The sequence below is a fragment of the Typopeltis vanoorti genome, chromosome 15 (assembly GCF_054136105.1).
Source record: "Typopeltis vanoorti isolate ZY-2024b chromosome 15, IOZ_Tvanoo_1.0, whole genome shotgun sequence".
NCBI lineage: Eukaryota > Metazoa > Arthropoda > Arachnida > Uropygi > Thelyphonidae > Typopeltis > Typopeltis vanoorti.
Window position 1 is genome coordinate 69,436,881 of NC_143563.1, and position 15,472 is coordinate 69,452,352.

The 15,472-nt window shown below is 33.1% G+C and overlaps 1 protein-coding gene across 4 annotated transcripts in view; it reads left to right on the forward strand.

The window, feature by feature from the left end:
* Positions 1 to 15,472, forward strand: part of LOC150098858 (activin receptor type-2A-like) — a 181,969-nt gene that overhangs the window by 1,430 nt on the left and 165,067 nt on the right. For 3 of the 4 annotated variants that reach the window (XM_090404565.1, XM_090404562.1, XM_090404563.1), the window contains exon 2: positions 10,532 to 10,714. In XM_090404565.1, coding sequence (XP_090260691.1) covers positions 10,561 to 10,714 — 154 coding nt within the window. In that variant the 5' untranslated portion in view covers positions 10,532 to 10,560. The remainder of the gene's footprint in view (positions 1 to 10,531; positions 10,715 to 15,472) is intronic. The other variant, XM_090404564.1, reaches the window with a different exon arrangement.

The following is a 15,472-nucleotide window of genomic DNA, read 5'->3' on the forward strand; positions in this document are numbered from 1 at the left end:
AAGAAATTATTATTGGTTTACTCCTTTATTCAAGTGTAAGCAAACAAAGTTTGCACGTGAAGTATCTAAACGAAGAATATAATTACATGGCATTAAATTTATGGATGATTCACATTTGATTACTGTTGACGAATTCGCTTCAAAATACAGCGGTTCTCAGACTTCTCCGAAAGTAAACCTTTAGTCATAATTAACCTTATCTTACCGAGTTTTCCCTACATCTTTCAGGTGTGCTGTTTGGACACGCTAACAAAAATGATTAATAAATAAAAATTTGATTAAAAGAACGATTAATCCTCCCCGCTTTCCAATTGAAGTATTTATCTCACAGACTTATAAGACTTGTGTGCCAGCCTGGGTAAACGACTGAATACCATTGCTGTTTAGCCACAAATAGATGGAGTGACTTTTCAGTCCCTTTATAGTATGAAAACAGTGATTTTTCTCAAGCTCAAAGAACTGTATTTAATTGTGATGTTTTTTTTTTTTTAATGATAAATGTAGTAGAATGGATAGAGGAACAGATTGACAACATTCTGAATTTAAACCTCATTTAACTTCATAATTTATCCTCTTGCAGTTTTATTTTTTTTTCTGTTCTTAAATTAACAAAAAAATTATTATTTTTCTTACAGTGATACATCATCAGTGTTTGCTACCATCTAATTATCATTATTCAAATGAGGAGCTTTGATAAACTTATCAGATAAATAGTAAATAGTTTGTTTCTCTATCTGTTGCAGCTTTTGCAGAACTCAGTAGCATGTCATATAAATTGATCTTTCTTACCAAAGGTTGCTTGATTATTAATTTAGGTCTTGAGCCAGTTTTAACACAGAGAAGAGACCCATAAGGATTTTTGGACAGCCTCTACTTTAAGAAGAGTGCAAAGCCCTATTGAAAAAAAAAAATAGTATGATAAAATAATTTAATTATCATTAGAAAAAATGATTATGGGAGGATGATGCTTGTTGATGATGCTAGCAGATTGGTAACTGATAGAGGATATAAGTGAAGTATGCAGTGAGCAGTTTATCAGTGTATTTCATCCTTGTGAGGTAACATCATGAAAAGAAGGGAATTAACGGCACTTGTTTAACAAGGTGAGTCCCAAAGGCATGGAAGGTGGTAAGAATTGTGCCACTTCACAAAGAAGGGGGTGTGTTAAGACTGTGGCTACAAATTATAGGCTGATCTGTGTGTGTGTGTGTGAGTGAGTGAGTGAATGAATGCAGTTGCTAAAGTGTTAGAGGAGTTGGTGAGGATTAGGAGCCAGAAAGTAGGTTGATAATTGCAGTATTCTTTTTGATGGTCAGCATGGGTTTGTTAGAGAGAAGTGTCATGCTTTAGAGGCTGCTTAAATATTACAAGGTGACAAATTCACTGAATAAAGGAAATGCATATGCAAGTGTACTTGGATTTTTCAAAGATCTTTGATAGACTGTCATATGACAAGCTGGTGACTAAATTGAAACAGATAGGATTAAATAACAGACTAGTGAGTTGGATAACTGTTTGATTGCCAGATGATATCAGCAGGCTGAGTGTGTGTGTGTGTGTGTGTGTGTGTGTGTGGAGGAGTGGTATTCCAAAAGAGGACAGTCACCAGTGGAGTGCCATAGGGATCTGTTTTGGGACTCTTATTGTTCAACTTGTATGTTAATGATATTTGGACTAGCTTAACTGGAGTTATGCTTTGCTAATGATGCAAAGTTGGAAGAATTGTAAGTACTGCAGATATTGTTGCCTTGCAGAATTATCTCAATAGACTATGTGAGTAGGCAAGTGAGTGGAACTGTCAGTTTAATGTTACAAAGTGCAAGGTCTTGAAATTTGGTACGGAAGGTTAGGATAAAGAGTATATAATTAATGGAGAATTTTTAAAGAAGGTGGAGGAGATAAGAGATCTTGAAGTATAAGGGTCACATTGCTAAAATTGTAAGACCACAACAGATTATGGTAATGATGAAGAGGACCATGACACGCAGAAGCAAAGAGGTTATGATTCCTTTGTATAGCGCCTTGATCAGGCTACATGTGAACTGTTGCAAATAGATTTGGTCACCTGATTTTCAAGGCTATGAGGGAGTCCAGAGATGGTTTACTAACTCGGTGACAGATCTAAGAGATAAACACAAGTAGATATTGAGGTAATGCAATTTGCAGAACCTTGTGAATAGACAGATAGGGGATATGATTGAGACATATAAGTTGATGAAGGGTTGTTACTAGATTAATGTGATGGAGATTTTTCATAAAGAGGCCATCCCTGGAAGCTGTATAAGGGAAGTGAAAAGCAGATTCTTTCCATTGGGAGTGATTGGAGAGTGGAATGCAAAGTGTGGTGAGTGCAGGAATGGGTTTGCATGGTTCAATAATTTTTTTTTGCACGAGAGAGTATGGACTTGAACGCCATTTTCATGTTTGGATGTGATTTCTTTTTTCATCTCTATCGTGGTGGTTCTAACAACTTTTATTTTCGCTTTACTGCTATCGCTATTCTTCTGCGGTCCCATGGTGGCTTAATTAATAATAATTTATGAAGAAAAAACAACACAACATAAAGAAAATCAAGAAAACTCACTGCAAATTCGAGTAGGTGTCTGCACTGGACCAAGGCTGCCGCCTAACTGACACCTTCCCACCTTACAGCTCAGCACGTGGTTGCTGTTTGTCTGTTCGGGAACCGAATTGTTCGAGAACAGAGACGTTCGACAACTGAGGTTCCAATGTATTTCCTATATCATTTATGTACAAATTAAACATTTATGGTCCCAGAACTGAACCTTGTGGCACACCACTAGTCAACAGGTTTTGCCCCTCCATATACCACTTCTTGATATCTGTCCAGCAGCCACAATCTTATCCACTTAACCAGTGTCATATCCATCTCCATTTGTTTTAATTACCCTTGAGTTCCATGTGGTATTCTGTCAAATGCCTTTGCAAAATCATTGTGTAGCTATTTCCTTTATCCAACTCAGCTGTTAAAGGAATTATTTTGCCTTCTTTCCATTCCCTTGGAACTATTCTAGAGCTGAGCCTTAAAGTGCTTAGTCATAGGCATTGTCTTTGACTAAGCACTTTAATTTTCCCTTGCATATTCTCGCAAAACCTTAGCTGATATCCCATCTTTTCCCACAGGTGTATTTACATTGATATTTTGCAGCATCCTAAGAACCTCCAATTCATCCACCTGTTTCCGCATTAGTGTTTGTCACATAGGTTAAAGCACTAACCTCACTAGGATGATATATCCTTGCAAAGTGGTTACTCAGTAACTCAACTATTTTATCTGCTTCTGTCTCCTCATCACCATCATCACTCATTAATATTTATCTTCTGTGGTCATTCTACATAATTTGATTTGCCTTTCTTGCCATGCTGGTCACCTTTCTCTTTTATATACCTTCCGCAGCATGTCTTCTTCTATAGTTCATGCTTAATGATATTACACATTCATCTAACTTCTACCTGATTAACTCTCCTTATCTTAGGTATACAATTTAATACTACTTCCTTTAGATGATTCTTAACTATATATCCCATGCACTACTAACATTCTTACCCTGCAGTGTTTTATGCCATGGTATAGATCTAAGCTTCTTTCTAAGCATGTCATGATCACCTGCCTTGTAGTTCCACATATACCCAATGGTGAGCTATAAGGGGCTCACATGAGTCCTTTGTTAAATTTTTCTCAAATTTGTGAGTCCCTTGTTCTTGTTTAATAATCTTGTAGAATAGAACTAGAAAATACCACCATGGAATGTATACATGCTACTATAATTGCTACATAAAAAATTCATATGGATTTTTTGATAACTATTTAAAAAATCATTTCATGGCATTTTGTTCTGATGGAGCTTGTGTAATGTTAAGAAGCAAATCAGGTGTTGCAATCAAACTTCTACAAAAATTTCCCAATGTTGTGATTTGGCATTGCGCTCATCATTTACATTAGATGATTCGATAAAAAAATATAATAAATCATTTTGAAATATTTATGGATAAATTATATGCTTTTTATCATCAAAATCACCAAAAAATCAACGAGAATTAAATATGATTGCAAAAGACCTTGGTATCAAAATTTTAAAGATCGGCCATGTGTTTGGATCACGATGGGCAGCTTGCAGTTTACGAACGGCTCTTGCATTGTGGAGAAAGTACCCAGCTTTATGCAAGCATTTTGCATCGAACGATAAATATAAGGGCTTTTTAAACCGACTTCTCAATTTGGAATTTTTAAAAGATCTAGCATTAATGATTGATATCCTACAGGAATTATATCTGTCAGAAGTTCTACAAAGTCACAATATAAGTATTATAAGGGCTAAGTTAGGCCTTTTTTTTTTTTGCTCGACGATGCGAGCCCTTTGTTAAAATTTCCATAGCTCACCACTGCATATACCCCTTCTTGACAGAATATTCATGTTTTACAATCTCCCAAGTCAAGATCACATGGTCATTTCATCAATTAGAGGCAATGTGGTCAACCTGGTTGTGGATAGCTCTTCTGATCATATGACCAGGTTCAGTACTCTCCCACTCCTAGTCCCCTCATTCCCCTGGACATTTACCCTTAATGTTTAGAGAGCTTATACAGTATTTCTGATAACCCAGTGGCAGTTGATTAAGATCTTGCATTTTCCAAGGATACTTTCATTTCCATTTATATCGGTTAAAAATTGATATAACTGCAATTGCTAAAATATCTGAAATAGCCCAAATTTAAATTTTCAGAACATAATAACCAACTTTGCCAAACAAATGAGTAAGACTAAGTAAAACTGTTAACTCTTCGCAAGTTGTAAGATGATTTAATAAATATATTTTTACATATAAACTTCAAAAAGAACTTTGCATTCTGGGAAGAAAATGAGTTTTTTTTTTTTGGTCCACCAAATTTCTAGGTGCATTTTTTGGCAAGAAATTTAGGGTTCTTTATTTGTATTTTGCACAGGACTCCACAAAATATGGAGGCAGTACTGGTCTGCCAAGTATCTTATTGTTTTGGCAAATAGCACACATTAGCATGTTTGATTGAAAGGAATATTTGGATGTAATCAGTGCTTTATTTTGGGTACTTGTAGAATGGTACTTGTACCAGCACCTTCTATTAATAGTGACAAGCATGCAACATTTAGATTGTAGTATTCAGTAAATTTTTACATGTTTACTTAGTATGTGAATAGTTGAGTTATTTAATGAAATTTTCATTTTTCAGTATGTTCGTTGTTACAGTATTTGGAATATAAAACTTTTATATATATATATATATATATATATATATATTTGCAATTCTTCCTACTAGTATAGAATGAGTACTGGCATCTATTGTTTTACAAAAAAAAAAGTGCTGGATAATTCATTTGGTCTTGTAATACAGTAATTCTCAAACTTCAGATATCTGCATACCCCATCTTAAATTTTCATTATTACCAAGTATTCCCTAATTAATTAACTAAAAAACTTAATTAATTAAAAAAATAAATTAATAAATTAATTAAAAATAAATTACTTAACTTTTAAAATATTAATTAAAATTAATAAATTATTTAATATATTAATTAAAATTAAATATCTATTTTATTTATATGTTCATGTAAACAAAAAATATGATTTATTTTTAAATTTTGGTTCTCTAGAGATGTCAGACGACACACTCATCAATTTCATTTGATGCAGATGCAATATCAACGTTTTCTTGTTGCTTACAGCTACTTGTATTTGCTATATTGCTCTCTTTTGGGGGTTTTATAAATCCAATCTTTAACCAATGATCCATACATAAGAATTTGAAAGCTACAAAAAAATACTGTATTTACTCGAATATAACTCTAACTTTTTTTCCAAAATTAAAGCTAAAAAATCGTGTTACAAGATACGTGCGGGAATTTTCGGAAACTAAAGTTTTCAGAAAAAAACTGAAAATGGTGCGACTTACCAAGAAGCTCCTACTCGCTATCACTACTTTTGGCATCAAGAACAGTTGCTTTGTGTGCATCGACCCAAATAGCGTCATCTTCTTTCCCATTATTTCAAGCAAAAATTACCAGTAATTTACAAGACTTGAGATACGTAGAGCAGTGAAGAACTGCATATGATTGGTGCGGTATTAACAAAAGATCACGTGAACCAAAGACAAATTAGCATTTCAACAATTGAGTTGAAATGCTAATTCCCTTCAACCGAATTCCATAATATCTGAAACACATTCACTATATATTTCTTAGTTTTAACACGTTAACGATGGGAGGGGAGGGTCAAGCAAAACCATATGGTCCACCGGCAACATATGGTTTTGCTTGTTTATACAGCAGTTTCTGTTGGAGAGGGGATGTGATTCATTAGTTAGTGCCGTTTTATCCCAGTTGTCTCTAATTGCACTTTGTTGAAAAATATAATGACTCCTTTAATTATGCATAGCCAAAAATTGCCTCGTACACCCCTAACGACCTTTCGCCTACCCCCGGGGGTACACATACCACACTTTGAGAAACACTTTTGTAATAGATACTTTTCTAACTATTGGAATTCATCCAGAGATTCCAACTATTTGATTACATCCATTTTCTAATTACAGACAGGTCAGAGCTCATAGACTATTGGTTATTAGACATGTATTCACAAGAAAAAATATATATATTATTGCAGATATTTCGATCAAAAATTAACTGTCCATCATCAGTGCATCAATATAATCACAAAGTGGAGTTAGAATGAAAAACATTAATCCTATTCGGAGAGCTGAGCCAAAGTCAAAATTAAAATTAGTGATTTGAAAGAAAAAAAACAATTTAGATAAATCTGAATTGAAAAAAAAACTAAACCTGCGCTGATGTAAAAATGCAAGTATTGAACCATAGGATATTGTAGTCTCTGTCCTTTTCTCTGGCCCAGTACTTGTCTTTTATATCACTGCAGGTTTAGTTTGAGTGGTTATTTAAAGAGAATGCATAAGCACTTCTATACCATTAAATTGGAATGACTGTCTCTCTGTTCCCAATATTTAGAAGAGTCTCACCCTCATAAATGGCAAGAAATAGTGTTCCCCTCCTCCACTTTTTTTTTTTAATATAATGCTGTCATTCAATTATTTATTTAATTTTTTATTTCAGATCACTTTAATGTTGGTTTTAATTATAATCGCATTTCATTTTTTAACCGCGTGCTGTTCTTTTTTCTAGCTTTGCCTCTGTGATTATGCTGTTGCACTGATATGGCCATTTTTTTTTATCTTGTAAATATATGTGTCTAATGGTCTTTATCACAAATGCCATTAAAACCGTCTTATTGGTAATTATATTCTTTTGTAACCCTTGATCTATCTGTAAGCAAACAAAGTTTACATGTGACATGTCTTCACGACTAGGCTACATGTGTATAGAGGTTAATGACTTCACATTGCTTTAGTAATTTCTTGGCAAGTTTAATTTAAATTATAAACAAATGAAACTTCCTATGGACTACTGGTGCCTTGTATACAATTAACTTGAATAAATCCAGAATGTGTCAAGATAATAATGCTTCAAAGAGACTCTAAAGCATCTAACAAAACCATTATTAAAAAGCCAATATTTAGCAATAATGGCTGTTTGCTGTTTCCAAGGTCTGGGGAAGGGGTCTTTTCTTTAAAAGAAGCAGCACCAGCCAAATACCAACATCTACAAGTACCATGCATGTCATTTGCTTTCTCCAGACATTGTTTCTTTTTTGTAATAGTATTCTAAAATGTAATTAGTTTCCAACAGAAATTTAGTGATAAATAGTATTTTATTAATAAATTTCTACATGTGGTCAGTTTCATATAATTATGAAATTGAGTATATGTAGAAAATTTTTTTGACTCTGTTTAATAGATGAGTCAAAGTGACTCCTACAGCGAATCTCAGTTTTTATTGTTTTTCAGTGATAATGGTATTATGAGTTGCCTCTGATTTAACTCGCTGTTGAAGAAGGCCTCTTCCCCCTTAATGGAGGACGGTTTGGTTTTACTTCTCTCATGGTGATTCAGTCCATCTTGGGAGATTGCATGTATTGTATGTATGCATGTGTATGGATAAATGAAGGATATTGCAAACATCCATGTTCAAGTGGGATTTGAACCTGCTTCCTTTTGGATGGAGAGCAGATACACTTTAATATTACTATTGCCAAGCGGGTTGGCAATAGTAATATTAATTGTAATCAGCTGTTTACAATAGTTTCTTTCCTCAGAGCTATTATTAATACTAAGATTAATAATACTAAGAGGATTATGTATAATGGAATATCCTATAATTTCTAATAAGGCTTCATATTTGATGATATTTTATATATGAGGATGGTCTGAAAAGTTCTTGGCCTCGACCATAGATGGCAACACTATTGGCAAGAGATTTTTTTTTTTCTAAATTGGAAATTGAAAACGATCTTTGAAATTGAAAATCATTCTATCAAGTAGTTTGTTTTATACAGCTGTCTGAAGCAAAAGTGTTCTCTGTATCCCTTAAATGGATAAAATTGAGTATTATGCGGTTATAAAATTCTTTGTAAAGAAGATTTAACGCCAAAAGAAATTCATTCGAAGTTCATAAAAGTTTATGGGCAGTCTTCTCCATCGTTTTCAACAATTAAGAAATGAGCTGCCAAGTTTAAACGTGGCTGCACCAGCCTTGAAGATAATCCACATGAAGGACTTCAGAAAGTGTAACAGCACCAGAAATCATGATGATCAAGTGCATGATATGGTATTGGATGACCGGTGAGTCAAAATGCGTGAAATTGCTGAGACTAGACATTTCAAAAGAACGTGTAGGATATATTTTGCATGAAGGATTGCATATGAAAAAGCTTTGTGCAAGATGGGTTGTTGCACTTGCTCATAGCAGATCAAAAATGCACTGGCATGAAAATCTTTGAACAGTGCTTTTAGTGCTTTAACAAGAATAAAACTGATTTTGTACATCGATTTATTACTATGGATGAGACTTCATAGAATTCATCATTACACACCAGAATCCAAACAGCAGTCAAAACAGTGGATGGACAGAAGCCGTTTGTTCAGCATTAAAGAGAACAAAGTCTGTTTCATCAGCAGGAAAGGTCATGGCATCGGTGTTTTGGGATGCTTTTGTTTATTAATTATCTTGGAAAAAAAAGGTAAAACAATAACTGGGTAATATTATTCCGATCTTTTAACCAGACTAGACGAAAAAATTCGTGAGAAAAGAACCCAGTTTGCAGAAGAAAAAAAAAATCATCTTTTTTGGCAAAAAATCAAGCGTTTTGGCAATGGGAAAATTAAGGGATCTACACTATGAATTGTTGGAACATCCACCCTGTTTCACAGATTTGGCTCCCTCTGACTTCATCTCTTCCCTAAACTAAAACCCTTCCTCGCTGGTCAGTGTTTTTCTTTGAATCAAGAGGTGATAGCAGCTGTAGAGGGGTATTTTGCAGATCTTACTGAGAACCACTATGGGGATGGGATAATGGCACTGGAGCATCATTGGAATAAATGTCTTAAGGGAGATTATTTTGAAATTATATATTTCAAAATCATTGTTTTTTCATTGTTAGGCTGAGAACTTTTCAGACCACCATTGTAATGAAAATTGTTCACCTGTTCCAAAATCTCAAAACTCCATGTCTGTGTGTATTAATGAGTGCAGCCTCTTGATGATCATAGGTTGTTCTTTCTCTCTGAGCAACTAGAAACAAATGCAATATCTAAATAAGCAACAAAAAAGTGGATCATATATGGTGGGTTTGAAAAGATACATTGAGTACATATTTCTTATCTTCCATTTATTAATGTTCCTTGGCATAAAATCTTTCTCAAGTACAAGTTGTTGCTGATAAGCAGTATCAAATTTCATTCATGTGAACTGGAGAGGAAGAATTATGTGCTGAGAAAATCATGGTCAAGCTAATTTAACCACGATTTTTTTAATGCACTCCAAAAGAAAAATCATAGTTATGCAGATTTCAAGATGAACAGTAGATGCATATGTCCCTATACTTGATATTTGAAGAAATTTTGTAGTTGTTTATTTGGTTAACTAGGATTGAAACTTTGTTTTTTTAATAAACATTTTTGTAAGTTCTAACTTATGCTGCACAACCAAGTACTTGTTATTATTCTAGCAAATTGCTCCTGCTTATATCATATGAACTGATGAGGAAGAATTATGTGCCAGGGGAAATCGTGGTGAAGCTAATTTTCATCATTGAAATAAAGATGTAGTCACTGATTGTCTTCTTTAAACTTGCTACCAAATTTTTTAAATATCACAGTATTCAATACCACATCACAATAAAGAGACTAAAATAATTAGCTTGTGTGTGTAATTTTTATTTTTTTGTATTACTATATAAATCAGAATGTTTGAAGCATGAACTACTCTTCACTTTTTTTTTTTGCAAGTTACATACTGTGAGATATAATTATCATCACTGAATGTATTGTAGAAAAGTATAATTTGTACAGATTTAATTTGAATTCTAATGTGTCTTTTTAATAAAGAGTTATTATTATTTGTAGCAGTTAGGCCAGCAGGAACATCTTCAACAATGTACTGTGACTACTATAATGAAACTTTATGTATGAGTAGTAGCCATGGTTGTAATGGCACTGAAGAATGTAAACCAGGTGAGAATGAAAAAGGAAACCTCTGTTATGTTCTTTGGCAAAATAACAGTGATGGTTTTACTGTTAAACTGAAAGGTAATTGCTTTATATATATATATATATATATATGTGTGTGTGTGTGTGTATATTTATATATGTAGATAGATAAAGAAAATAATTCTGCACACATTACAAAGAGTATTATGGGTTTTAACATGTCTGCACTGGGAGCAGTGTTAGGTACATTCTATGCTGACCATGGGAACTTGCTTTACTGTAAGTCTTCAGTAAAGTACCCCTTCCACATTGGGTGGTGCAATTTCACAAAGTTAATGTGGCATGTCATTTCATCTTGTTCTGTAGAATTTTGTAAAATTAGCATTTGTTTGTAAACTACCTTAATAATATAGAAAATTCCAATTGCAGTCAGAACTGATTTCAAGTTTTATACACACATACACATCTTTATGTAAAGTGAATTTTCCAAGCAAATAAATAATTTGCTTTATGCATTGTAAACAGGCATTACCACATTTTCTGCAGTTGAAAATTTGAGAGAGGATGTTAAGACAAATGTATTTAGTTAGATGCCATTTGGTGCTTCAATAAAATGGTTTTGCTTGCAGATATGCAGTATAGTGTCTATGGAAGGGGATTTGTTTTTCATTATATAGGAGCATTTTCACTCCATTTGTCTCTAAAGATAGACTGTAAATGTCTTTGTACTATATTTAACAATACAATAAAACTACTATTTTTTCTTGCATCTGAAGTATCTGTTGGGGGATGAATTTCACTATATAGTAACATTTGCTGATCTGGTTGGCTAAGTGGTTAGCAATTCTCTCTCTCTCTCTCCCTCCCTCCCTCCAACCACCTGGCTGCAGATTCGAATCCTGCCATGGGCATGGATGTTTGTGATTGTCTTGAGATTGGAGATGAATTTCATTGCCCAGTGTGAGACCACTGTCATGCTTATCAGAGTCCTGAAGTAGCTTTAAAAAGTTCCATGTTTGGTCTCTAGAACAAAGTTTCCAGACTATGCAAAAATAAATAAAAAAATGCAAAAAAAATTAAATTATAAAAAATTAATAAATAATTAAAAAAAAAATCCATAGCCCACTCACACTATGACTACCGTACTATAGACTTACAACCTTTTGTGAGTGGGAATCACATAAAAAAAATTCATTCTGGTCTTTGGAAAGAATAGACAGTGAGTAAAAAAATTCATCTGTTCCTGAATAAAAATGAAGTGATTGCCAACAAAATATTTGTCTGTTTGGGATATCTATGAAATAGAAGAGCTGCTGACAGAAAAAAAAAATCGTAATCAAGGTAGAATTCACAAACAGGCAGATAATACTGACGATCAGAAATTATTTATATATATATTACTATGTAAAGAGTGTGTACTGATTATTCATGAATAAAAGAAAATTCTTAGACAACAAAGTGAAATATAAATAAAACATTGAAATAGATAAGAAGCACAACAAATTGTACAAGATGATTTGCTTCTCCATCAACCTGCATGTATTCCTGCCATACCTAGATGAATTTCATGATCAACATAATTAGTTCACTGGATAATAATCTCCTCCCTGTAGTTAATTACTCAGCTATCAATGATTTTGGGTTGGTTAAACCTCTTTCCCTTCTCCTGATAAGTTTTTTTAATTATGCCCATCATAAATGCCAACATGTCTACATTTTATAGGATCACATGTAATTTGCTCCACCCCAGCAACTTATTGGACACACAAATATAATAACACAGCTGTAAAATATTAATAATTAATTGCCAGTAATGAAATTATTTCTGTCCCCACTTATTCTTTCTTCTCCATATCTGCCATTCTTACATGGCTCATTAATGTTGGGTAACATATTTACACCTTTTATTAATTCAAATACACAAATCAACTATAACAACTACGAATAAAGAATAATTTACGTGAGTTAATTCCGTTATTATAATAGTTAGTAATATGTCTACTCACGGTATTTCCTTACTGAAACTTATATCAATTATAGCATTCTTCTTAATTAGTTTTCTAATATACTGAGACAAACACATTCCTTAATCCCTCAACACAGATTTGGTTACAATTGAAGAACACTTCATGATATGAGGCATGTCCACTGATATGCAAACAAGAAACTGTTGTAGGATGATATGTATATTCTCATCCCATCCCATGGTCAAGTTCGTAGTGACAGTTTCCCGCTTGCCCCAGTGTGAACGTGTTAAAGATATATACATTATGCAGATGAATTGACGAATTTAAGATTATTGATATTTTTCACAATAACTGCATCAGTAGTTTTAGAAATTTTTTGTATGAATGTTCTGTAGTAAAACCACAGAATATTGTATCCAAAAATTTTTTCCCAAATGTCAAAAACATGAAGAAAAATTTATTCTTAAAATGGTATGTTAGTTACATCTTCAAATTTAATTTATTTATTGTACTTTATTCATATTAATGATTGGACACATGGCTTGATTTTATTTAGAGAAGCAAATTGAGATTATTTCTTTTATATGGCTGAGAAGGTTAGTCTAAGAGCAAAGATAAGTGCACATTAAGTTGTGTGTGCTTCTTATTATGGCAGGTTCTTTCTTTGAAGTAGTTTTCTTAGTAAGTAGGAAAGTCTCATGTGCATTAAAATTACATTGATTGAACATAACCCACATGCTTATTTTTTACAAGACAAGCACTGTTTGCATTAATGCTCTTTTTCTTATTTCACATACACACTGTAGGTTAAAGGAAACGCATTGATCATGCTATTTCAAAATGTAACCAAAATATTGTTTATAAATAAATTTTCTTCAATTTTTCTGGACTTTTCAGACACCCTCTATTTATGATTTTCTGATGACTTAGGTAGGAATTGCACATTTTGGTACAATAAAGTGAAGGTGTGGGGAAAATTAATTTAGACTTCCCTTGGCTTGGGCATTTCATGTTGTTGGCATGTTTTTGAGACAAAAATATAGCTTTTAAGATCAGTAACTGCCTACATTTCATTGCCATTAGTGTTTTTTAATAAGTGCACATTAAGTTGTGTGTGCCTCTTATTATGGCAGGTTCTTTCTTGGAAGTAGTTTTCTTAGTAAGTAGGAAAAGTCTCGTGCATTAAAATTACATTGATGAACATAACCCACATGCTTATTTTTTTACAAGACAAGCACTATTTGCATTAATACTCTTTTCCCTATTTCTCATGTACTCGATATTGAATGTATGAATGTTACATAGAGCAAATCAACAGACTTGTTTAGTCTTTGTGTGGCATTTTAGCATATGCATCAACACCAGGTGTAAAATGATTTTCATAATAGGAAGTATCTTTGTTTTAATTTTTTAAATCTTGACTAAATAAATATTATTTGGCCAAACTCCAGTTCATCATTGTTACAACAAACCTTGACATTCAGTCATTGTATTTTCATGTGCGTTGTCCTGACTTAGTTCTCGATTTCCCATCAAGAGCATTAAATAACTTATGAAATGAACAGTAAGTTATCCAACATATGCAGAATTCTTGCATAAATTTCCTGTTGTCTTTGATATGCAATGAAAAATCCTTTGATTTCATTACCACCAATCAGATCCATTGCATATTTTTGCACAATATTTCATAGAGAATTGTGATACACATAGATTATATTCATGCCCAACCACAATGCCTTACCTAACCAGAATACACTGTAAAACCTTGATTTTTGTGAAGTTGTTAGTAACTTAACTAATTAAGGGCATAATCAAAGACACTATAAAGTACACATAATTCCCACATAAGATCACTTGTTAATTCAGTATCTCATATGAAGCTAATGTGTATGCACATACTCAAGATAGTCTTTTTCTGTTCTCGGTTTTGATCCCTTCTTTCCACAAATATGTGCATTCCAATGCAGAAATGGTACCTGATATTCAGTTACTTGATATTTGACCACCTTTTCAGAAAACATGTCCCAGGCAAATATTTATTCCCTTCAGGGATTTAATTATTTAACTATGGTTTTTAGATTCTTTCTGAATAATGCCTACAAAATTTGTATATCAGTAGATCTGCACTCAAATGCTGACTCAAAAGCTTCTTAAAAACAGATATATATGTGCAATCCTCTTTATATAATTGCCAAATCTCTAAAAGTTCCAGAATGAAGCTGCATGAAGTAACAGTTACTATCTGATAATGAAATTAAGAAAAGTAGCAAAGTACATTCTATGCTCTTTGATATGGACTGTTGATGCAGCCACAAATAGAGCTCTGATGGACCTGGTAAGTACAACTACCACAAAGCATATCTTCTCTAGTTAAGTGAAATGCCAACTGGATATCTAGGTGGTAGGCTTATCATACATTGAAACATTCTGCTCATTTTTCCTTTATTTTAGTGTTGCATGGTGATCAGCATTCATTTTAGAAATTATAGACTTGACAACTGTGTTATGAATAACTATTTTAATTTCCCAACATTTCAACCTTCACATTAAGGTCATCATCTGGAGTATATACAATTACACAAGGACAAGCTGAGTTACATTTTCACAGTAAGCTAAAGAAACAATGATTTGATCACCGGTTATTCTACTGGCATGATGACCTCTAGTGAAAAAAAAAAAAAAGATAAAATTACAAATTAATTATTTAGGAACTACATCAAACTAAATTCTATTTAAGATAACATGAGAGAGACTTTCTTTCTTATAGATAGTTTTCTTACAGTAACAATGATGTTCCTTCATTCTACGGGAGAAAGGTTCCATGGAGCCTTTCTTCCTAAGAGTTAACAATAAACAGAACTGTAGATAATCCAGAATCCTAAATCTAATA